The following is a 23,320-nucleotide window of genomic DNA, read 5'->3' on the forward strand; positions in this document are numbered from 1 at the left end:
AGGTTCTTCATTCTAGCCTAAATTCACCTTAATCTTGAGACTAGATGATTACAGACTCAGGAGGAGCCCCAAGCTGACCTGGTCAGTGTAGTCTCAGTACCTCAGGGGAGGGAGGAAAGGGAACTTTCTGGGGTTATTTTCTGTTCTTTTTTTCCTTTACTTTTCAAAGCTCATTTCCAAGTCAGCTATTCACTAATGAGCAGAGCTAGGTCTGTGATTTATTGATTATTGTAGACTAAGGATCTTTTTTGTTTATGTCAGATGAGATACCTTCCTTATTTGCATCCCATGTCTGTATTTACATAAGAATGTCCTTAACCACAAACCTTTACACTTTTAGTCCTACCTTTTTATTTACTAATACTAACAGGACATCATCCAGAATTGTGATAGAAAATAATATGGGGGGAGGGGTGTATTCAAAGGAAGAAAAAGTCAAACTTTCTCCAACATGGGGTTCCAGAGATATGCCTAAATTGTTTTATCTCTTGCAGTGGCAGTGCCTCCTCCAGGCCCTGGAAGGAGAAGGAAAGAGCTGGAAGTCTCCTCAAAGGCTGCCTATGAAAGGGTAAAATTGAAGAACTGGTGCCCTGACTGGGACAAGCTGACTAAAGACCAGACCCCTCACTCCTCTAAACATATGTGGGTTTTAAAACATATACACTATGACATATATGACAATGTGTGTGTGTGTGTGTATGTGTAGAGAGAGAGAGAGAGAGAGAGAGGGCCCATTTGAAAAGATTGCTTTGATGCCTCCCTCCAAGGATAGTTCCATTAGAGTTGGCTAAGAAAACAAAAATGCTTCATTTTGGTAGAAATGCCTAAAAATAAGAAGAAAGACAAAACTGAATGCTACATTTGCTTAGGTCTAAGACCCCTCTATGGTAATTGAGGAGGGAGGGAAGAAGGTAAAACCCCAAGGCAAATATGCCCCCCATAGTTCCCTAGTACTGCAGTAAACAAATCTATGATGCTTGTTGAATAATCTTCCAATAATTGCAGTCATTAAAATCATCACACAGTCTACAGTCACCTTCCTTCCTTTGACACACCAGAGTTTTTCCTTTAATTGTTAATGCATTTTTGGCTCACATAAACAGATCAAGGCAGGCTTTAAATGCATGGCCAGAATATATCTAGCCACAGAAAATTAGTTGTGTAACAAATGTTTGGAGTGTAATTAATAGACTAGGGGCTTTCAATTTCTCCAACAGATCTGACAGATAAGGATTTGCATATGCTGCCACTTCTAAATAGTAGTAACTCTTCTGAGATAAAGATGAAAGTTCCATGGGCCTACTGATCCTTCCCAGATCTTTTATTTGTAAGGGTTGGCCTCCAGTGGGGACATTATAAAACATTAAATGAAAGCTCAGTGGAAATTGTGGGAGAGTTTCTCACTTATCAATTAATTTTTTCCAACCATTTGATTTCAAGACCGGTGCTTTAATAAATATAAATATGTGTTAACTATAACAGATTCCCCAAGGCTATATTTCAGTTTGCACCCACAACTGACAAACTCCAACTGTGGATAGGATTCTCCGGACTCAACAGGCGCTATAGTCTGAACCAGCTTCCTTTGCCCCTGTTCCTGCAGGCGATGATGTACACAGGGCAGTTTTTTAAAAACTCAGATTATTACTGTAGCTCCCCAACTCCCACACTGTGCTGACCCGATAATCACTACTGTAGTGTAGATCATGCAAATGAAAAGCATAATTAATTGCGCAAATGATTCAAAGAGGGAGCGCTGTGGCTTACAAATAAATAAATAAAGGCAGGTGGGCGGAGGACAGGTCAGATAAACGCTTTTTATCGGCTCCTCTCGCTTCCCTTTCTCCGCCCCCGGCCATTCCAGTCCTCGTGGCGGAGGCTTTGGCAGCAGCCAGCAACACCCCGGCGAGAACCCTCGGTTCCTCCTCCCCCAAAGCCTCTCCTCCCGCCCACATCCTCGAGTCTCCCCAACTCCACCTCACCCAACCCCCGTGCGGTAGACCCGCTGCTAATCTCTGTGACAGGTCAAAGCCCCGGGGGAGACTAGGCAGCCACTAATATTTCTACTTGTTCAGAAGATAACTGGTCCTCCGTGCTCCCACCCGGCTTCCTGGGCATCAGGGAGAAACATTTTTTCGCGTGGCGGAGGAGCTCCACTCCTTCGGATCAGCGCTAATGATGGAATTGTTTCCCGGCTTTGCCTTCTAAACGCAGCAACTTGAGCAGTTGCTCAGATCAAAGCTCTCGGGAGAGGAAAGATGGGGGAAACAATATTTGTTCAAAGGAAGTGAACTCTTCCCTTTAATTACCCTATTCTTCTTTATTAGGATTCCTATTGAAATTTTTTTTTGCAAAAAAAATTATGTTGATTTAACCATAGTGTATTTACCATGTTAATATATTCCAAGATGAAAACGTCACGGATCAATTGTAAAGGACCCGGATACATAATTTTAAAAAATCAGTTTCAGTGTATATGAGGTTCTCACCCCACTTTCGCTGCTCAGTCAGATTTGTTTATGCAGAATCGACATTTAATAGTGCTAATTGCACTCCAGTTAAATTGCCCTGATTGCAGAAAGGGAAGCAATTTTCGTGCTCTCTGTCTGGGTTTGGAAGAAATTGTTTTATATTCACCTCTTTATAAAGAAGTGGAGATAAGGCACCGGGGCCTTTGCACAAATTGCACTTAGGGGCTGACTGGCAGCATTCAGGCGCTATAATAGAGCATTATTTGGCCGTTTTGAATAATGTAAAGCATTTGCTGAAAGCTATTCTCCTGAAAATTGCTTTAACTTTTAAAAGGGTGATGATTCACTCCAAACCAGGCCTTTGTTACATTGTCATTATTTCCCCAAATGTTTTAACAGTCAGCTCAACACTTTAGCATAACACATTGATCTTTGTTTAAAAACTAGATTTTTTAGGGAATGAAAAAAAAATCTGTCAGACGGAAAAAAAAAAAAAAACCCAACACCCAGCAACTGGACCTTTTTGGAAAGATTTCCTTAGGGCCCCACGTTAGAGTTGAAGTGGTCCTGGAATCTGCCTGCGTTCATTTGGAAGGTTTCCCTAACTTTTATTGTGATGCGAACGCATGTATCTGGAGGGATGTCGGAGTGCCCTCGTAGAGTCTGACAGCTGGAACTACATTGAAAACGGCAGCAGCAGGGGGAGGGGAGGGGTGAGGAAGAGGAGGAGAAAAAGGAAGGCAGCCTGGGCGCCTGGAGCCCGAGGTGCCAGTGTGAATTGTTAAATGGTTGACTTGAAAATGTCACCAGTGCTAAGTGGCTTTTCGGATTGTCTTCTTTATTACTTTGTCAGGTTTCCTTAAGGAGAGGGTGTGTTGGGGGTGGGGAGGAGGTGGAAAGGGGAAACCTCCGCGCTTCTCTTCCCCGGGCTGCACCGAGTCGGAAACGCCTCGCTGCCACTTAACAATCCCTCTATTAGTAAATCGACGCGGAGACTCTCCAGGAAGCCGAGTACCAGCCTCTCCTTCCAGGGGAGAAGTCACCTGTTGGGAAGGACTCCCGGGTCCCTCTGCAGCGCTTTCCGGCTCTTCCAGGCTGCCTGGATTCCCCCCCACAATCTCCACCCTGAATCCCTCCCGGGGTTTTTCACGAGTTCCCCCTCCCACCCTCACCCGCCCCCCCCCCAACCATTTCCACCACGGTGCCCCAGGGCACAGCGCACCATTAGAACCGTGCGTGTCTTCTCGCTGACTTCTTTCTTTTCTCTTCCTCTGTCCATTTCCTTGGTGTTTTTGCTACTTTAAACAAACAGGAAGCATTCCAAGTGAAAGTATTTTAACGAAAAGCACAGAAAGCGACCCAAATATCCCTCCCCACCCACGGGGTGCTCCAGGATGCTCGCAGGCTCAGTCTTAGGGCCGAAAGAAGAGCCACTCTTGGACCAAGAGATTTTGCAAAAGAAGAGAGAAAACACTGGGGGCATAGTTCCTCCTCATTTGCTCCCCCTCCGTGACAACTAGTCTTTGACACCGAACATTTGGGGTTCTCTGATAAAAATTCCTTTTAAAAAAGCAGAATGTGGGTCTATGTGGTTCGTGAAAACCAATACCCAGGTCTGCCAGAGGGCACTGATATTCCTGATTCAAAAGCAATCCCTAGCTGCCCTGAAGAAGAAAGAGAAAGCGAGACCCAGTAAGAAGAAAAACCCAGTAAGAAGAAAAACCCATGGTTCAGCGGTTGCTGAGGGACTGCAGGATGCGCAGTGGTCTGACACCTTTCATCACACTGACAAAACCGAGAGAGGACTTTAGGATGCTACCTGAACGTGAAGGTACCCACGTGTGACCTCGTCTCCCACACTCGCGGAAGGGGTCCCCAAGAGGACACTTGAGCACTTCCACGAAAGCAGGGCTGTAGGAGAGAGCCCACGTCTTGATGGGCGCCCTCGCACTGCAGAGAAGCCTCTAGGCCCAGGCGGTCTGGAGTGGAAGTGGGTTGGAACTGGGGCAAGAAACCTCGGCTCCTGGCTGAAACGTGACATGCAAATCTTCACTGGGTTAAACAAACAGCCGAGCAAGCTGCAGCTTCAGCGGGGGTGGCGGTGGGGGCGGACGCGCCTCGCGCGGGTCTCTGTTTCCAAAGTTGTTACAATGTGAAAATAAGCGGCTTCGTGCAGCGTGTTGTATGGGCTGATGCCTCCCACCCCCATACCAGCCCCCAGCGAAATCCGGCAGATAATCAGCACATCCCACTGTTTAGTCATATTTGACAACTGGGTTAACCTGGTATCTAGGCGCTGGCGAAACGGTACAAAGGGTGCCCTCAATTACCACCAGAAGCTTCTGGTGTGAGTGGCACTTGTATTACCCCCCGGGTCAGAGGCCAGAGCGACAATTAGGAAGTCACTTAGATCGCTTGGAGAAATGGCGGAATGCAGCAGGCTGCAGGCCCTCCCAGCAAGTCCGTGGGTGTAGACCTGGACGGAGAGGCCTATTTCCATCCTCCCAGAGGAGCTGTCCCTCCGCACCCTCTCCTCAATTTGACTCAGAGTAAGTAAAACTGCATCCAGTGGGGGAAAACGAGCCAGGTAGAAGACAAAAACGACAAATGACCAAATCGCCAGAGGAGTGCTGGATTCCAACTCCAGTTGTGCTCCTCAGGCGCGAGCCTGGACGCACCAAGTGTGCCTTGACATTTCCATCTCCACTCGGGCCCGGCTGGTGCGGCCTCGCCTCGGCGGGCGCCCCCCGCCCCTCCAGCCTGCTTTCCCACAAGTAGGGCGAGGAGTAGGACTGTTCCCCCTAACTTGCATCCTCTCGGGGTGGCCGGGGGTCTTGTGGCTCGGTCTCCACGGTACTTAAACCGAGCTTGGTGCGGGTGTGTAAATTTTTAATTGCACTGTAATTTCCTCAGTCCCTCGCCCGCGACCTCCCCCACCCCTAGCTAGCGGCTTTGACTGGCACGCGCCGGGAGCGGGCTCGGGGCCCTCAGCGCGTCTGATTGGCTGCGGGGCAGCTCCCGTCTGCTCTGCCTGAGCCCTCATTGGGCGGGAGGCGCAGCCAGCGGCACTTCAAAGCGGGTGCTCCTAGCACTTAGGCTGAGTTTAGTCGGCGGGAGCCCGGAGTCCGCTCGGCGCGAGCGCGGGGACGCGGGAGCCTCGCGGAACCCGAGCTGTTTCCCCTCCGCAGCCCGCCAGGCTCATCCCCGCTCCCGGCCCCGCCGCGCAGCCCAGGGACCTGCTATGGCCACGTCTATACTCGGGGTAAGTCGGAAGTGCGGCGGCGCATTTGCTTCTTTTAACTGGAGTCATTTTTCGTTATGGCTTCTCCTGGTCTGCGGCTCCCGAGAAACTGTTGCTGCTGGACTGCAGCTTCTTTTCGCACTTTCCACATTTCCAGCCCGGATTTGCCCCCCAAGAGATGGGAACTAGGAGATGCCTTTGTAAGAAAAATGCTTTGCTGAGCAAGTCCCTTTTTTATTTGGTTTTAAAGAAAGCCTAGAGGTTTCTTTTCTTCTTCCCCTCCTGATGTATGCCCCATCCCCCCCTTGCTTCGGGGATTGTTGCAATTACGCGACAGTGGTGTTTCCAGAAAACATCCTGAATCGTTTTGCAGCCCATGTAGTCACGTTAACATTTACACTTCTGCGGCTCCCCAGTTCGCCTGTGACTTTGAAATCCGTCTCTGGGTCGCTCCTCCTCACATTGTTGTTTTCGTAATCGGGTTTTCGTGTGTGCAAACATTAAAAGCAACGTTTTCTGTTAAAAGAGAAGAGTCAAGTCGCAGCCACCCCGGGGAGGAGTGCCCCAACTTTCCTGCCGCCCCTGGGGCGCTGTTTCGGCCGCCCCCGGCTCACCCTGTGCGGGTTGCCGCTGTGTTTACCTCCGTGCTTCCCCCCGAAGGGCGATTTGGGGGCTTCCGAGAGGGGAGCGGGTCTACCGCGAGGGGCAGGCAGGAAACCCGACTCGGGCTCGGGGCAGGGGTGGCAGCGGCCGAGGTGGGGAGAACCGAGACATCTTGGATCGCAGCCCCGCTGCGGAGCAACTTTGCAGCTCCTGGACCCTTGTCCTTGCGACCGTCCGCGTCCCGCGCGGGGCGCGGCACCTCTGCGGCGAGAGCGCGGGGTGGAGGCGCGGGCCGGGGGCGCGGCGCTCCCCCCTCATCCCCTCCCCACGGGACCCGCCGCGGGGGGACGGGGCGGCTCACGGGTGCACTTTGTGTCTTCCCCCACTTCCTCTCGCCCTCCTTGCTCCCTCCCCTCCCCCTCTCCAGGAAGAGCCGCGCTTCGGAACGACCCCGTTGGCCATGCTGGCGGCGACCTGCAACAAGATTGGCAACACGAGCCCGCTGACCACGCTGCCGGAGTCCAGCGCCTTCGCCAAGGGCGGCTTCCACCCCTGGAAGCGCTCCTCGTCCAGCTGCAACCTCGGCTCCAGCCTCTCCGGCTTCGCGGTGGCCACCGGCGGCCGCGGCTCGGGCGGCTTGGCGGGCGGCTCGGGCGCCGCCAACAGCGCCTTCTGCCTGGCCTCCACGTCCCCCACGTCGTCCGCCTTCAGCAGCGACTACGGCGGCCTCTTTTCCAACTCGGCGGCGGCCGCGGCGGCAGCGGCCGGGGTGTCCCCGCAGGAGGCGGGCGGCCAGTCGGCCTTCATCTCCAAGGTGCACACGACGGCGGCCGACGGCCTGTACCCGCGCGTGGGCATGGCGCACCCCTACGAGTCGTGGTACAAGTCGGGCTTCCACTCGACCCTGGCGGCGGGCGAGGTGACCAACGGCGCGGCGTCGTCTTGGTGGGACGTGCACAGCAGCCCGGGCTCGTGGCTGGAGGTGCAGAACCCCGCTGGGGGGCTCCAGAGCTCGCTGCACTCGGGCGCCCCCCAGGCCTCGCTGCACTCGCAGCTCGGCACCTACAACCCCGACTTCAGCTCGCTCACGCACTCGGCCTTCAGCTCCACCGGCCTCGGCTCCTCGGCCGCGGCCGCCTCGCACTTGCTCTCCACCAGCCAGCACCTGCTGGCCCAGGACGGCTTCAAGCCGGTGCTGCCCTCGTACTCGGACTCCAGCGCGGCCGTGGCGGCCGCCGCCGCCAGCGCCATGATCTCCGGCGCCGCGGCGGCCGCCGGGGGGAGCTCAGCGCGCTCCGCCCGCCGCTACTCCGGCCGCGCCACCTGCGACTGCCCCAACTGCCAGGAGGCCGAGCGGCTGGGCCCGGCCGGGGCCAGCCTGCGGCGCAAGGGCCTGCACAGCTGCCACATCCCGGGCTGCGGCAAGGTGTACGGCAAGACCTCGCACCTGAAGGCGCACCTGCGCTGGCACACGGGCGAGCGGCCCTTCGTGTGCAACTGGCTCTTCTGCGGCAAGCGCTTCACGCGCTCGGACGAGCTGCAGCGGCACCTGCGGACTCACACGGGCGAGAAGCGCTTCGCCTGTCCTGTGTGCAACAAGCGCTTCATGCGCAGCGACCACCTGAGCAAACACATTAAGACGCACAACGGGGGCGGCGGGGGTAAAAAGGGCAGCGACAGTGACACGGACGCCAGCAACCTGGAGACGCCCCGCTCCGAGTCCCCCGACCTCATCCTGCACGACTCGGGCGTCAGTGCGGCCCGGGCAGCCGCAGCCGCGGCGGCAGCAGCGGCCTCGGCGGGAGGCAAGGAAGCCGCGTCTGGCCCCAACGACTCTTAGGAGGCCGGGCGAGAGGCGCCGACGAGTAGAGACACCGAGAGCGAGCGAGGTTCGGAGGGCGAGCGAGCGGGCGGGCGACCGACGGGCGGGGGCTCCAGGGACGCCCCCCGGCCGGCGCGAGGTGGAACCGCGCCCGGCTCCCGGGCAGCTGCTCGCCCGCCCCGCCGGGAGCGCCCCTCTGCTGTCCGAGCCCAGACGAAAATCATCGCGTGGCCCAGGAACAAAAGCGAACCATCCTCCGACACAAATAACAACTAAAAAACTGCGCGCACACACACGCATACACACACACCGGAGCCTACGACCATAAGCACGCTTTTGCGCGCGCGCGCGAACACACATCCGCACACACACACATACACACACACACATCACTTGCACAAACTTCTCGAGCGAAGAGCAATACACAGAAACGTCCCCTTCTCCCCCCATTTCCCACCCCTCTCTGCTACCCTTCCCGTTCCTTTTCTCAAAAAAAAAACAAGCCACCACCCTTGCAAAGGACTGTCAGAACATTTGCAAACAAACGGGACCTATAAAAACAGACCCTTTGTGTGGATTATATTATATATAAAATGCTCCAAGTCCTGCTTGATATCTACTTACAATGAGACTTTTTCCTAAAAAAGGAAGCATCAAAAAGGCTGAAGGTGAGAAATTAAACTGGAAGTCTAGTGAAAGTTTCTCTGTATTTCATAACATCTGTATAAATAGGGTTCAAAAGATTGTGTTCTCTTTTATTTTCTTGTAAATGTTCATTCGAATAGAGTTTTTTGGTGAATTCCTGAAATTCAGGGAGTTTTTTTAATTTTCTGATGCACTTTGTGAAAGTCAGTATATATGTAAAAGATATTTAAAATGTTGAGTTATCATTTCACTCACAAACACGTAAGTTAAGGTCATCTAAAGAAATTAAATGCGTTTATCTGTATGAAGAAAATCTTGACATCATATTTTCATTTTGGTATTATTAAAGGACTCTGAACAATACACTTCTTTTTTTTTTTTTTTAAATCTTGTTGCCCCCCTCGATAGCCTTTATTTGGGTCGATTTTTTTTTGTTGGGAAAAAAAAATCCCTTAATGTTAGTTTTAGTCGTGTAAGGTTATGTGAGTTACAAAAGCCATAATACCTATACATTTTTGAGAAGTTTAAATTATTTATTTGTATATAAACAGCGTAAATTAAATTGGGTTCTAAGAATGTCTAGTTGTATTACTTAATGGGAATGCTCTCAAAGGTGACATTTTAAAACTCTGGAGCGCCTGGGGGGGGGAGTGGGGGGAAGGTCCTTGACAGCTTTAACTAGGGAGGTGTCTGCACCTCCCGGAGGGGTCAGACAAAACTCCAGTGGGTTTGTTTTTAAAAAGTGATTTTAAAACAATCTGTGAAAGGTAAAAGCTTTTTAAAGGAAGTCTTAGCTTCCCAAGGCCCTCTACGAGGCAACTCAGGGGAATAAATCGCTAGAGTCAATACCCCGGAAAAGACATTTCATGCCTAAATGAAAATCTTGTTAAATGTTATTAATTTTGACTTAGAGCACACAGCAGCCCCCTGTGCCTTGTATTCCCTTATTAGGGATTCATGTCTTATCAAATATCTAATTAATCTCCTAGACATCATTTGTTCTGGCCAACTTTATCTCAGCTGGTCCACGGGGAAAACTCCAAATATTCTCCGTGACAAAGCTCCCTTGAAGATCTTTTTAATTGTCTAAATTAACTGCACCAAATTTGCATGTCAAACGGTAAAGGGCAACCTGAGATAAAATGTAAACGTTTTAAAAGCCCCCAAACTAAGCACTTGATTTGATAACTAGGCTTTTTAATGTTATGGAAGACAACTGCTCCTTTCCTTTTCAAAGACGGCTGATCTATGCAAATAGTGAATTGGAAATGCCTAGGTCCCCGCGCCGTCAAATGGCCCTCGCAGGTTATTTGAATATCAGTGGCGCTGCTTCTGAAAAGGTTCAAGGATGCTCTCTGACTTCTTTGTGATTACTCAGTGCGGCGTCTTATTCTGAAGAAAAAAAACTCAGGAATAATTAAAGGCTGGGATCAGGCCTGGGAACACATTTGGGACAGGAATCTCATTTAGACAGTCTCTTTCAAAATAAGGCACAGTTAAATTGACCAGAAGGCAATTATTGAAATGAAAATTATTTTCACTCTCTTTGTCTTCTGACCACCAACTTAACAGCCCAGTTTAAAAGAGAGGGAGAAGGAAGGAAGAGACGAAAAGAAAATTGGTAAATGAGATAATTTCGCAATTCGAAAAAAATGTTAATTTAGAAAATAAAGTACATAATTGACAGAATAAAAATATTTCTAAAAGGCTCCCCACACAATAGAAAATACAGGCAAAGTCAACCCCAATGGAAAAAAAGATTTTTTTTGATTACTGTCCGTCTTGGGAACTTGAATGGAGGTTTTGATTTTTTAGGGAAGAAAAAAAAAATGCTGTGACGAACGCACAAAATGTTTTCTCGCAAACTCTGCGCTTGAAAAGCCAAAAGCAAAGAAGCCATAAAACATACAGCGGAGGTCTCCGGAGGGCGTTTGCCGCAGGAGGCCCGGTGGCTTCTTCCCTCTCCTCTGTTCGGTCTCCTCAACCTCGACTGCCCGGCTCTTCTTCCCCGAGTTTTTCTTTACTTTGGCTATTTTCTCTCCCAGCTGAAACACTTTATAACCCGGCCCAGCCCCTCCCCCGCGCGCCTTCTGCTGCGGGTCGGGGCTCGGGCGCAGCGGGCCGGTGCGCGTATCCCGGCCCCGGGTCCAGGCGCCGCAGGCCGAGACGGTGCCTGGCGGGTTTGGGGGTTGCGGGCCGGTGATGTGGAGGTGAGGGTGCGGTGGGGTTTCCGGAGGAATGAGGGCGCCGGGGCGTCTGTTCCAGGCAGCTTTGTTTCTTGTGGATAATAAAGGCAGATCAAAGGGCCGGGCCGCTCAGGTCCCGCTCGCCGCGCGCGCCCCTCCGCAGCCGAGTGATCAAGGCCTGCGCGCGGCCGTGCCCCGCGGGTCAGCAGACGTCCATCACCCGGCTCCCGCGGCCCGGGCGCGGGCGTGCAGCCGCCCGAGCAGAGCTCGCGGAGCCTGAACCCGGGGGCCAAACCCACAGAAAAACAGATCCCAGCCCTCCTGGCCAACTCCCGCAGCCCTCGCGGCCCCCGGGGCACCGTGGCTCCAGCGGGTGGCACCCCGCTGGGTCGTTGCAAATTGTGGAGGGCGTGCTTGGGAGGGGAGGGAGAGCCTGGAGCCCGGGACCAGCTTCCTCTCCGCCTGAGGTGGCGCCGCGGCCCCCCAGGGCCACTCGGGGCTCCCGCGACCTGGGCGCAAGGCGGGGGCCAGGGTGCACGGTGCAGACCAGAGCTGCGGCTGCAGGCCCGTGCTGGCCTTGGGGACCGAGGCCTGGGGTGTGGGGTACAGACCCGGGCCCCGAGTCCCACTCAGGCCGGGATGAGGGGAAAAGCGATTTCGTTTCAGCGGGTTTCTTCCTGCGTCTCCGGGTCTGCAGCTTCCAGCCCCGCGAGGGAACCCAGACCAAGTTTGCCTCGGCCTTGAGCCCACTCGCTTGCCCCAGCCTACGCCCTCCCCCGGCGATTTCCTTTTCTGCCTACTTTCCGCACCCCCTTGGAATGAATTTAATCCTACCCGATGGAGAAAAAAGGAAAAAATGAAACGAGATTTTTCCCTCCCAAGGTGGGAAAGCAACATTACTTTGAAGAGATTAATCGCGCACCTGAGCGGCGTGTCTGGACATTCCGTCCAATCGCTCTAAGTCGTGTAAGACTGCATTTCTTTTTATTCAGATGGAAACTTTATTTATTTTAACTCTAATCTTATTTGCATCTATTATCTGTATTCACCACGGCTCTCTGCCACTACAAAAATGCAGATGAAGTAAATCTCACATAAATCCCGCCCATTTGTGTAATTGGTATACTAAGTGTTTATTTTAAGTGAGAATAATTTAGCTACAAATTTTCTTAAGGAATAACATTCTTAACACATTAAAAAAAACTGAAAACTCTGATTTGCTTTTATGTTTGACAGTCGCTCTTGATTCCCCTAAGAGGAGTGTGGCGAGAGCGGCTCGCTGGCGCCATCTAGAGCACCGGGCGGGGACGGCCGCTCCGTGCGCCCTGCTCCGCGCCCGCCGCGCGGGGAGACCGCAGCCGCCACGAGCCACAACCGTGCGAATCCAGCAAAGAAAAAACGAGTTTTTATATTACTGGGGGGACGGGTCCCGCTATTAGGGGACACTGCTTATCCATGGCCGGCACTACTGCTCCCAGCGAAGGGAGTCGTTTTTGGAATGCGCTCAAGGAGACTCCCACCAAAACAAAACAACGCCCGGCTTGACCCTAGACTTAGAGTGGTCGCGTCTACCACCCCTTTCAGAGCAACTTCAGGGTCTTCCAGTTCCGAGTTGAGCACGTTGGGCGCTGTCAGCGGCTACGTGGGTCCCGGGATGCGAACCCCGCAATGGGCGCAGCCTCCGCGCTCTTAGCCTGAAGACTCCGCATTCCCGACTCCCGGGCGGCGAGGCCCGCGTGGACCACCCGGGACCGATCGGAACCAAACTGGGTAAAACAGGCAGCTTGACCGTCCTCCGGCCCCAGGCCCCTCCTGCAGAGAAGGGGCGCGAGGCATCCGCGGCTCCAGCCGGACCCGGGGGTGCCTGCTGCGCTCCTCGAGGCGGCCTCCTGCCCAAGGCGGGCGCTGGAAGGTTTAGGGTTGTCTGGGGGCACCGAGGGGCGCGCAGGAGCCTCGGAAGCCCTCGCCCCAGCTCTCGGGAAAGGTCCGCACTCTTTCCCCGCTCAGGCCGACCCCCTTTGTCACCACCTTTCGCCTTCTGAAACCCGAGTTTAAAATCGGATAACAGCTGGGGGCGTTGACCAATTTTCTCTCCTCCTGGGGCTTCGCCCTCCCCCCGCCGCCCCTTTCCCCTCCCCTTCCTAGTCCACTACCTCCCACCCCCACCTCAGTCCTCAGGCGTCTTGCGGTGTCGTCTTCCACTCCTTTCTTGCACCACCACCCCCCGCGCGGTTATTGTATTTCAGTCTTAAAAGCGAACACCTCCAAATGCGGCGCGCGTGGCAGCGGAGGCACCGTGGCCCGCAGCTCCGGGAACCCGCCGAGGCGCCCCGGCTCCGGCTCCCCAGGCTTGGGGCCCAGGAAACGCCGCGCGTTTCCCGGAATTCGCAGCCACCTTTGCAGCGGGTAACTCGGCTGGGTTTGTATTTGCTGTTTTAATACAAACCCCGCCACACTGCCTATTTCAAAGATGTGCTAATTACTACTTGGATAGCAGGGCGCAAAGTCCTTGTCCATTTTCCAGTACAAAGTAGGTTGCTAGAAAATTTGAAATTGCCTTTCAGCCTAAAGCTGCCTTACCTGAATGTCATAATTACAGTAATTATGTACATCCAAATTACATGCTAATTAAATTAGAATCAAATCGTTCTAAATCGAAATCAAATGAGGTAGTGAAGAATTAATCAATGACAACATAAATAGAGAGCTTCCTTCAGAGATATTTATTGTAACGATCCAAGGAGGAATTTGATCTGAAAAAGTCACCTGTTTATTTACTTTCAAATTAGTAATCAGTTATTATCCCTTCTCCATAATTTTAACCGTTCAGTGTTATTCTCACCCCCCCCTCTTTCCAGACGCTGGAGTTTATAGAAATATGTATGAGGTAAATATATACAGACAAGCCTACCTTATATGCTATTGATATAAATATATACAGTGTGTTTGCAACTCCAGTTAAGGGGGAATGTTTCTGAATGTCCGTGGGGACACATTCCTCCAGGGCCTGTTCAGTGACCGGGGAAAGAAAATCACTGAAGTTTTCAAATTGTTCCAAGAAGACCCTTCCACTCTATTCTTTTGAAAATTCACACCAGGAATTTTGCACTGTTTTGCAAACATATAACCTTTTCTGGGAGACTAAAATTTTTAAAAAGGCAAAGTGAGAGGGTGTATCCCCAAGTCCGTTTTCTGGTCTGCAGACTGCGGGTAAGAGCTCTTTTCATTTTACCCCGCGAGCGAGAATTAATCAATTCCCTAAAACTCCCTTCTTCACCTGTGGAGGCCGAGCCATGAGAAAATCTGCTCTTTCTTAACTACCGACCGAGAGTCCGCCCTCCGACCTGCGCAGGCAAAACGCTGCCGAGGCCGGCGAGCTTAGGCGGGAACTGGCAGGCGAGGCGTGCAGCTGCCCCGGCGCCAGGTCCCCAGGGTGCAGCTACTGCAGCCTGGCGGAGTGGCCCGGGAATTTCTTCTGGAGGGTTAAGGCCACTTGTGTGGAGCGTGAGGGGGCTGGTACTTGACCCCTTCTCGTTATGTTTGTGGGGGGGGAGTCCAGAGGTTCGAGATGGGCAGGAGGCACATCTCCTTAGGAGGGTGACGCACCCCCCCACCCAATTCTCAACCTTTCCATTTGGCTTGAGGTGTGTTCGGAAGGTTTCCAGTTGCGTCTAAATGAAAAGTGCCGAAGTACACAGAGTGATGTCGCCTCTAGGAAGGAGAAGGGGCAACCCCAACTCCGGAGCCCCATCACCCTCGTCCCGTGCCGCTCTCTACTCCACCTGCGGGTGTGGCTTCCTTGGGGTTTAGGGCAAAGTGAGCACCCAGCCCTGCACCTCCACTTTTGCCCTCCTCCTTGGGAGGGCAGAACCCAAGGGGTGGGATTTTCCGTGGGCAAAAAGCGGCTCTCAGGCAGTTTGGGCCAGAGTGTGCCTTTCTTTCCATTACGAGCGACTCCTTCCTTGCATTTCACCCCGCGCCTTACCTTATTACTATGGCTACATTCTGAGGGTGAAGTCAAGTGTGGCGTGAGGGGAGGAGAAAGGGGGAAGGTGATGAGTATCTGCTTCCTTTCCTGTCAGCAGGAAGCGGGTTTTAGGAACCTCAGCCGGAGAGCTCTCAGCGGCAACCTCATTTCCCAAGCCCTAGACTTCCCTCGTTCTTATTTGTTCCTCACAACTTTTTAACAAGAATTTCTCCTTTTTGATCCCAAGCCCTGCAGCTATTGCATGTTTTCATCTCTTCAAGAAGTGGTAACTACCAAGGCTTTCTGAAAAGAAAGCATTAAGATTTCTTGATATCCTTCAGCTACTGAAGCTAAAACGCAGCCTTCTCCCAGATCTGAGCACAGGGCGTGAAGGAAGCGCCGCACTGACAGGCCTCCGTCGGCGTTTGGCCCGTGGTCATCAGGTAAGGGGGACAGTGAAATGGCGCAGGGGGATTCTGAAGTCTTGGAGCTTCAGTGCTAACAGATATTAAGCGTTCTGTGATAAAACTGGCAAATGCCGAGATCCCAGCAGTGTGGACTGATCTGATTCATTATGAAGCAAAGGGATCTCAGCGAAGAGCAACAAGAAAGCTCTCTCCAAGCCTTTCCGATAAAAAGCTTTCTTCAGATTAAAACCATATGATTCAAAACAAGATCTCCATTTCACATCGCAAGGTAAACAGACCTGCTGCTCCGCTGCAGCAACCTCTGCCTATTTTGGCACATTTATTAACTGAAATTGTGACTAACTTACAACTAGATATTCAGATAAACAAGTCCTAACCTCCTAACCTGATCTTTCCTAGCCATTTTTAAATCGACAGCACCTCCTACAGGAATTAATTTGCTAGTGTTAAATTATGTTAAATGTTAAGGCAAGGAAAAAAGGGGGTGGAAAGTGCTCCCCCAAATGTCTCTCACCGCAGTTTCAGGCCCATGAACAAATAAGAAATGTCACTAGGTGTGCCCAGATTTCTTTCACAGAATTCCTCTATGAAGACTGGCAAGAATGGCAAATATCATCAAACTTTTCCTATGGTTTTTCAAAAACTGCCACTGCTGAGCACTTTTATCTGGGCTCTTGAATCATGGATTCATTAAACTTGGAGGATTCTTCTTTGATTTTTAGTAGAGGAACCTCCAAATATACTAGCCATTCTCTTTGGTTTCTACCTTTTATTTCAAAAGCAAAAGTAGAATCAGATGTCTAACAGTTCTATGTAAAAAATCACTTTCCTTTGACCCATGTCATGTAAGTATGCAGAACAAGGTGAACCTTTTTGAAGCTTGTTTGTTGTCATGACCATGACTGTATGTGCAAAAGCCTTCCTTTTTTTGTTAAACTTGAAAAACTGGAATACTAGCCCTTTAGGGCTGTCTAACATCATTCGGTGCCCAAAGCAGAACAGCCAATCAACATCTTCCATGGAATTTTTCTTATCAGTGGATGGGTAAGAACAGCAACACCATTGGTAGCACTGAAGCTTTTCAATCATACAGTTCTTATGGCCACTTATTAAGTGGGCCACACTTTTATGAAAGTCAAATGAAAATGTATTTAATTTTTAATTACAGGACGCATTTCAACATTTCTCTTCATGAACACTACACTGCTTCAGAAATCCTTTACAGCAGTATTGCATAGGTTTTGCCATTATAAAAATTATAAAGTCTAAAAAGGTGTAAGATAGAAAATAATCAGTGCAACACTGATGAACTCAAGGTGTAAATTAGCAGTCTATCAATTTCAAATGCATGCTTCCTTTTTTTAAATGAAGGGATCTTTGAGGTGCACTGCAACTTATTAAAGAATACTGTAGAAGAAATTTAAGTTCTCCCTCTTCCTCCCCACTCTTAAAAAAAAATCTAAATAATCAAAGGGTTGCTTAGCCTTTTGTTAGCTTCTTCTAAATCAGAGGACATTAGTGTGGGTACATATATATGAGATAAAGACATATCAGACTACATAATGTGGTTTTACTTAACTGCTCCTTCATATGTAACTTCTTATTAAAGAAGTTGATTGTATGTCTCAATCCATCTAATTAATATTTGTATTGTATTACATAATAGATGTTTTTAAAATGTGGAATCCTGATAACACACTCATCTCCATTATGTTTATTATTATTTTTTTTAATAGAGGCATGTTTTGTTTATTTATTTATTTGTTCGTTTGTTTGTTTGTTTATACAAGCACTGGGTACAGTCAGAAGCGCGGGAGGGTGAGAGAATTCACCAGAGCCAGAGCGGGGAGCAGAGCAGGCAGAAGGACCGAAGTACACTGCTGAGGGGAGCAGTGAGCGGCAGGAGAGGTCTGCGCACCATGTGGGACCCTCCTCCAGTGGCCGGGGAGCAGCCGGGGATCGAACTGGCGCCGTAGAGGCCGCGGGCAGCTTCGCAACCCAGAGCTCAACCGCTGCGCCACCGGGGAGGCCCATCTCCATTATGTTTAAAGTATTTTTCAAATTGCACTTTATAGTTTGAACTAAGTAATTTTTTCTGTAGTTTCCCTTTACCATAGCCTTTGAAATACAAGGTTAAACTTGTAGCTAAATTTAAATATGCCCATGAAATATATCCTGATAGTTTACAATGGTTGGTTTGTGGCATCATATAAATATTTAACCTTTAGAATTAAAATCTTTAATTGTTGTGTACCATCAGTAGAAAGGCCATCTGTGGCAGGCAGAATAATGGTTCCCCAGGGCCTCCCCTGGAGGCACAGGCGGTGGAGCACTGCGCTGTGAAGCTGCAGCACAGGTTCAATCCTGGCTGGCCAGCAAGGGTCCCACATGGCGAGGCAGACCTCTCCTGTCGTGCCCACTGCTCCCCTCAGCAGTGTCTTTCGTCAGTATGCCAGTGCTGTTCCCAGCTCTGTCTCTGGTGAATCCTCTCACCCTCCCGCGCATCTGGCCTGTACTCTGGTTCTAATATAAATAATCTTAAAAAAAAAAATAATGGTCCCTCAAAGATGTACATGTCTTATTCCCTGGAATCTGGAATGTGGTATTACATGACAAGGGGAAACTAAGTTTGCAGATAAATAAAGATTACTAACTAGCTGATTTTGAAATGTGGAGATTATCCTGGATTTTCCAGGCGGGTCTGATATTATCACAGGGGCTCTTAAAAGGGGAAGAGAGATGCAGAATGCCCAAGCGTCAGGGTGACTAGGTATAAGAACACTTGAGTAACCTTTGTTTTTGAAGATCAAAAAAAGGGCCAGGAGTCAAGGAATGTAGGAACTCCTGAGAAGCTGGAAGAGGCAAGCAGATTTTCCCCTAGAGCTTACAAGGGGAAATCAATCTTGCAACACTGATTTTAGCCCAATGAAACCCATTTCAGACTTCTAATCTCCAGAACTGTTAATACATTTGTGTTGTTTGAAGCTTGAGGTAAATTTTTTTAAAGTAATTTGTTTTATCAGGGCCTCCCTGGTGGCGCAGCGGTTGAGCGCTGGGTTGCGAAGCTGCCGGTGACCTCTGCGGCGCCAGTTCGATTCCTGGCTGCTCCCTGGCCACCAGAGGAGGGTCCCGCATGGCGCGCAGACCTCTCCTGCCGCCCGCTGCTCCCCTCAGCAGTGTACTTCGGTCCTTCTGCCTGCTCTGCTCCCTGCTCTGGCTCTGGTGAATTCTCTCACTCTCCCGCACTTCTGACTGTACCCAGTGCATGTACAAACAAAACAAACAAACAAACAAATAAATAAATAAAACATGCCTCTATTTAAAAAAAAAAAAAAAAAAAAAAAAAAAAAAAAAGTAATTTGTTTTATCAGCATAGAAAACTAATAGATCACCCAAAAGTAAATAGGTTACCCTGTAGAACAGAACGCCTGAAGGGAGTTTAAAAGTCTTAAAAGATATACAGATGACTCTGTTATTTTAATTCATACTAGTGAGTTTTCAAAGTGATTACTCTTTGCTTCAAGTAAAGCCAAATCTTAAAATACATTTGAATTAAGATCATAAAAATTAAGTAATATTCAAACTACTGTTAATTCTTTAATGATGTTTCTTTTTTCAGAACAAAGAAAATGTCAAGAGCCATATAGGGTTTTTATCTAGTATAGGGCACAAGAAACATTTATAGGCAGAAAGTATTTTACAGCCCCAAAACAGATTTCTTAGAAATATTTGCAAAGGTTATTCTTATGGTATTGATGTAGTTTTGTATAGTTTATAGAGATGAAAAATTAAAGGACAGTTTTTATATTAGAAAGACAATAGTACATAATTTAGCCCTTGCTAAAGGTATTCGATAAGAAAGTGGAGATCTTTTTATTCCCAGGCCATTGTCATATATGGTCTCTCTTGATTCTCTCTCTACTTCTGCTTCATTCTTTGTGTGTCACTCTAGTATGCTTATCTCCTGAGTTCTCTCTGTGCATTTTTTCTCCTCTGTATCTATCTGTGCCATGGCTTCTGGTGTCATTTCTTCTACTCTTCTCTTCACTGGGACTTCGCTGTGGCCTTTTTCTTATTTCTCTTTGCTTGTAGCTACTGTGACTTCTGCTACGGCTTCTCCTCCTCTCATCTCTGCTCTGGCTCCTGCTGCTCTTCTCATTTCTTTCAGATCCTCTTTTTTCTGGGCTATGGTTATGGCTTCTGGCCTTTCTGTCAGAATCAGAATGGTTCCATTTGCTGTTCTCCCCAGAATTCTCTTGTTTTATAAACTTAGGCTTTTCCTTGTTACTGTAACTGCCAGGAAGTTCTTCAGAAAGTTTTCTCTTCCTAGACTTGTCCTTCTTTTCAGAATCACTGTTGTTATTTCTTGAACATTTATTTTTCTTTCTTTTCTTCCCTTGTATTTTTTTTTCTTTGTAGTCACTCTCACTGCTGCTTTCCGAAGTATCACTGGAGGAGGAAGAGGAGGAGGAGGAAGAGGAAGAGGAAGTGGAGGAGGAAGAAGAGGATTTGCTTTTATGTTTTTTGTGCTTACTTCTGTTCTTCTGAAGCTTTTTCTTTTTACTATCTTTTTTCTTTTTCTTTTTTTTCTTCTCAAGTCGATCCAATTTCCTGTTATTTGAAGAAATTAGTAACAGATTATGTAAAAATCGTCCTTTCACCAATAAGCATTAAATTTGAATAAACAATATATTTTCAAAGAATAGCTTTTAAAAGTGATATTCAAATATAAATACATTATTTACTTTTTTAAATGATAGATCCTTTTCTTCCTTTTACATTTTAAATTACTTCAGTTGTAGACATTAATTTTTAAAAAATTTTTTATTTATTTTTGCATAGAAGAACTGGGGTGTAGGCCAGAGGTACAGGGGGGTAGAGGGTGAGAGGATTCACCAGAGACAGAGTGGGAGCAGAACAAGCAGATTCACTGAAGTACACTGTTACGGAGAGCAACAGGTGATACAGGCGAGGTCTGCTGAGCCATGTGGGTTACCTCCCTGGCCAGGAATCAAACTCAGGCTGCAGCTGGTGACAGCACTGAGCCTTAACCCAGGGAGGCCTTATTTCAGTCATACACATCAAATTTAAATAAAAAATGCATTAAATCTGTACTTCCTCAACAGTAATGATTATTAAGAAAAAACACTTTTTTATTTTATTTTTTTAAAGATTTATTTATTTATTTTATTTATTTATACAAGCACTGGGTACAGTCAGAAGCGCGGGAGGGTGAGTGAATTCACCAGAGCCAGAGCGGGGAGCAGAGCAGGCAGAAGGACAGAAGTACACTGCTGAGGGGAGGAGCTGGCGGCAGGAGAGGTCTGCGCGCCATGTGGGACCCTCCTCCGGTGGCCTGGGAGCAGCTGGGGATCGAACCGGTGCTGCAGAGGCTGCGGGCAGCTTCGCAACCCAGCCCTCAACCGCTGCGCCACCGGGGAGGCCCAAGAAAAAACACTTTTGATGAGTCAGAATTTAAAACTGTAAGACATTAATGGTCATCCTACCCCAAAGAAAAGTTTATTACGTTAGACCACTGCAAACTCAAATATATAAGCTATAATCATATGCAAAATTAATTTTATGTATGTACTCTTTTAAAGTATAGAAATACAAATCCATGTAACTTTATCAAAATTCAGGAGCATATTCTCCAGAGACTTTGAATAAGCATACACTATATTTTTTGATACTCTTTTTGGTTATATAAAATAATCACATGCTAGTTTTCAACAATTACCTAAATATATAAAGAATTAGGAGAATTCTATTAAGGTAGTCTGAATTTATTAAGAGTACTTCACATTTTCAGAAGAATAACTTGTTTATATGGGTATGTCCCAGTTAATAAGACAAAAAAATGGTCCTGAAAAAAACTGGATCCTGTTCAGTCATCATTTGCAAAACGCCACACACTGAAAACAGCATGAGCTCCCTCTATTGGATTTAGCAGATATTTCGTGGATTCTATAATCCAGAGTCTAACAAGATTTATATTTATCTTAAATTAAAGCATTTTTCCAGCATTCCTCATAAAATCTCACAAAATGTATAAAAAATTAAAAATGGCCTGCGATATTTTCTAAGAACAAACTGTGTGCAAAGATATACCCAATCTATTATGAAAAGCAAAATCTACATATAAATCTACATTAAATGTTCTGGAAGTACAATAATTTTGTGGCATAATCTGAGTATATAATCTTAACTCATTTTCATATTACTGAACAAAAGGCAAAACTGTGTTACTGCAGGTGAAGAATAAATCAATAAATGTGATACATTGTTTTAGAACCTTCATAAGTTCTTAAGATCAAGTTGCATATAATTCTAAGATGAAATATAAGAAATAATGTAGTTGACTCCATTAAATATATATATATATCTTTAATTACCTGAGAAGTTTCTGTTTCTGTTTGGTTGTTAGTGACTTTAAAAATTCAACTTCTGGATCTTCTTCACCCTCACTTGCAACATATTCCTGAGTCAACAAAGATATCATTATATGGCTAGACTACAAAGGACAAGTTAATTATCAATCCAGAAAGAAAACATTTACAAATAAGAGATTTTGTATTGGGCACATACTGTAGATGAGTATATACTGTGAATTGGCAAGATGGGGAATTCAAATTTTTTTTGTAGTCTACCTGCCAACAAGGATAAGAATGCACTTAAGAGTTTGCTGGCATTACAACTAATGTTATCTCAATAAGAAAAATCTATTAGGAAGAGGACAATTAAGAAATACAGATAAAACATTTATAGCATGACTTCTACTCTCTAAGTTTGATTTAAAGATTTATGGTTTAAATATTTTATTTTTTATTGAATGAAATATTAAACATAATAAGATAATGACCCTTATGGGAAGGCCAAAGCATCCACTATTTTAGCCTTTGTAGTTTCAACAGTACATTTCAAACATGATAATCAGTTTATATCAAATATATCAAACAGTACAAAATATTACAGAGGTTATATAATCTCTAGCAAAGTTTGAAAACCAATGTGCCTCTTTTCAGTGCAGCACAAGTTTACATTAGTGGGAGTCTCAGTTTTAATCTTGGCTCTGTCTGAGATTAACCTTAGAGAAACATAACCTTAGAGAAATTACTAAACTTCTCTGGGCTCTAGTTCCTCATCAACTAAAGTACATGGTTTGCATTAGGATATCCACAGCCCTTCAAATGCAATCAATCACCTTCTGAATCTATTTACATTTTAATAAACTAAGTTTTGAATATCTTCTATAATTTTTAGGGGTCTTTTTTATATTATACCCTCTCCCCATATATTCTATTTAATGTCACTTCAGGGGTAAGTTGGAAGGAAGGAAAAAATAACAACCTTTTCACCAGTTTGGTTACATTTTATCCACACATAAGTCCGGAGGAACAGTTCATTTATTAAAATATAGGTTTTAAAAACAACTTCTTATTTAGGTTAAAATAATAAAGAAGCAAAACTAAAATACATTTTAGGCATTTTCCTTGCTCTATCTTACTTTCCTATGGATATATGCATATTTGAAAACATTAAGTAGCAATTCACAGGCAATCACATTTAGATTTATAGACATTTTCAGCTTACTGATAAAAAGATCATTACCTGTGATGGATCATTTACGGTCAAGTTTCTCCCCAGTACATTTCGTTTCAGTGCAAACCCACTGTTTCTCATCTCCGCTATTAGCTCCGAGGGGTGCATAGATGGCCCTGTTCACAAAAATCACAGTTTGAATGTATCATTTATATCTCTCTACCTTTTTTGGACTCCACAGTAGGAATGCAGTTGAAGCTTTGTTAAGTAAAATCACAGCTAAATCAACTCAATAATCTTCTGCTGAGCAAATAATCAGATATGATTTTCTAAAACAGCAGTCTGGAGATTCAGAATAGAAAATAATTGCATTTTTCTTTACGTGCTAGGGGATTCTCTTATGTAACTTTGTGAT

General features: G+C 47.3%; 2 protein-coding genes across 2 annotated transcripts in view; one reads left to right on the plus strand and one right to left on the minus strand.

The window, feature by feature from the left end:
* Window positions 1–5,570: 5,570 nt before the first annotated feature.
* SP9 (Sp9 transcription factor) lies at window positions 5,571–9,145 on the plus strand. Its single transcript, XM_037523563.2, has 2 exons — window positions 5,571–5,733; window positions 6,743–9,145. Exons 1-2 carry the CDS (start codon window positions 5,713–5,715, stop codon window positions 8,153–8,155), a joined length of 1,434 nt encoding a protein of 477 aa, XP_037379460.1. The 5' UTR covers window positions 5,571–5,712; the 3' UTR covers window positions 8,156–9,145.
* A 9,803-nt stretch (window positions 9,146–18,948) lies between these two features.
* CIR1 (corepressor interacting with RBPJ, CIR1) overlaps window positions 18,949–23,320 on the minus strand; it is a 30,744-nt gene continuing 26,372 nt past the window's right edge. Inside the window, exons 8-10 of the mRNA XM_037523566.2 lie at window positions 22,975–23,081; window positions 21,759–21,844; window positions 18,949–19,974 (exon numbers count right to left, since the gene is read on the minus strand). Coding sequence (XP_037379463.1) covers window positions 19,293–19,974; window positions 21,759–21,844; window positions 22,975–23,081 — 875 coding nt within the window. The 3' untranslated portion in view covers window positions 18,949–19,292. The remainder of the gene's footprint in view (window positions 19,975–21,758; window positions 21,845–22,974; window positions 23,082–23,320) is intronic.

The sequence above is a fragment of the Talpa occidentalis genome, unplaced genomic scaffold (genome assembly GCF_014898055.3).
Source record: "Talpa occidentalis isolate TD23 unplaced genomic scaffold, MPIMG_talOcc4v2.1 talOcc4.3, whole genome shotgun sequence".
NCBI lineage: Eukaryota > Metazoa > Chordata > Mammalia > Eulipotyphla > Talpidae > Talpa > Talpa occidentalis.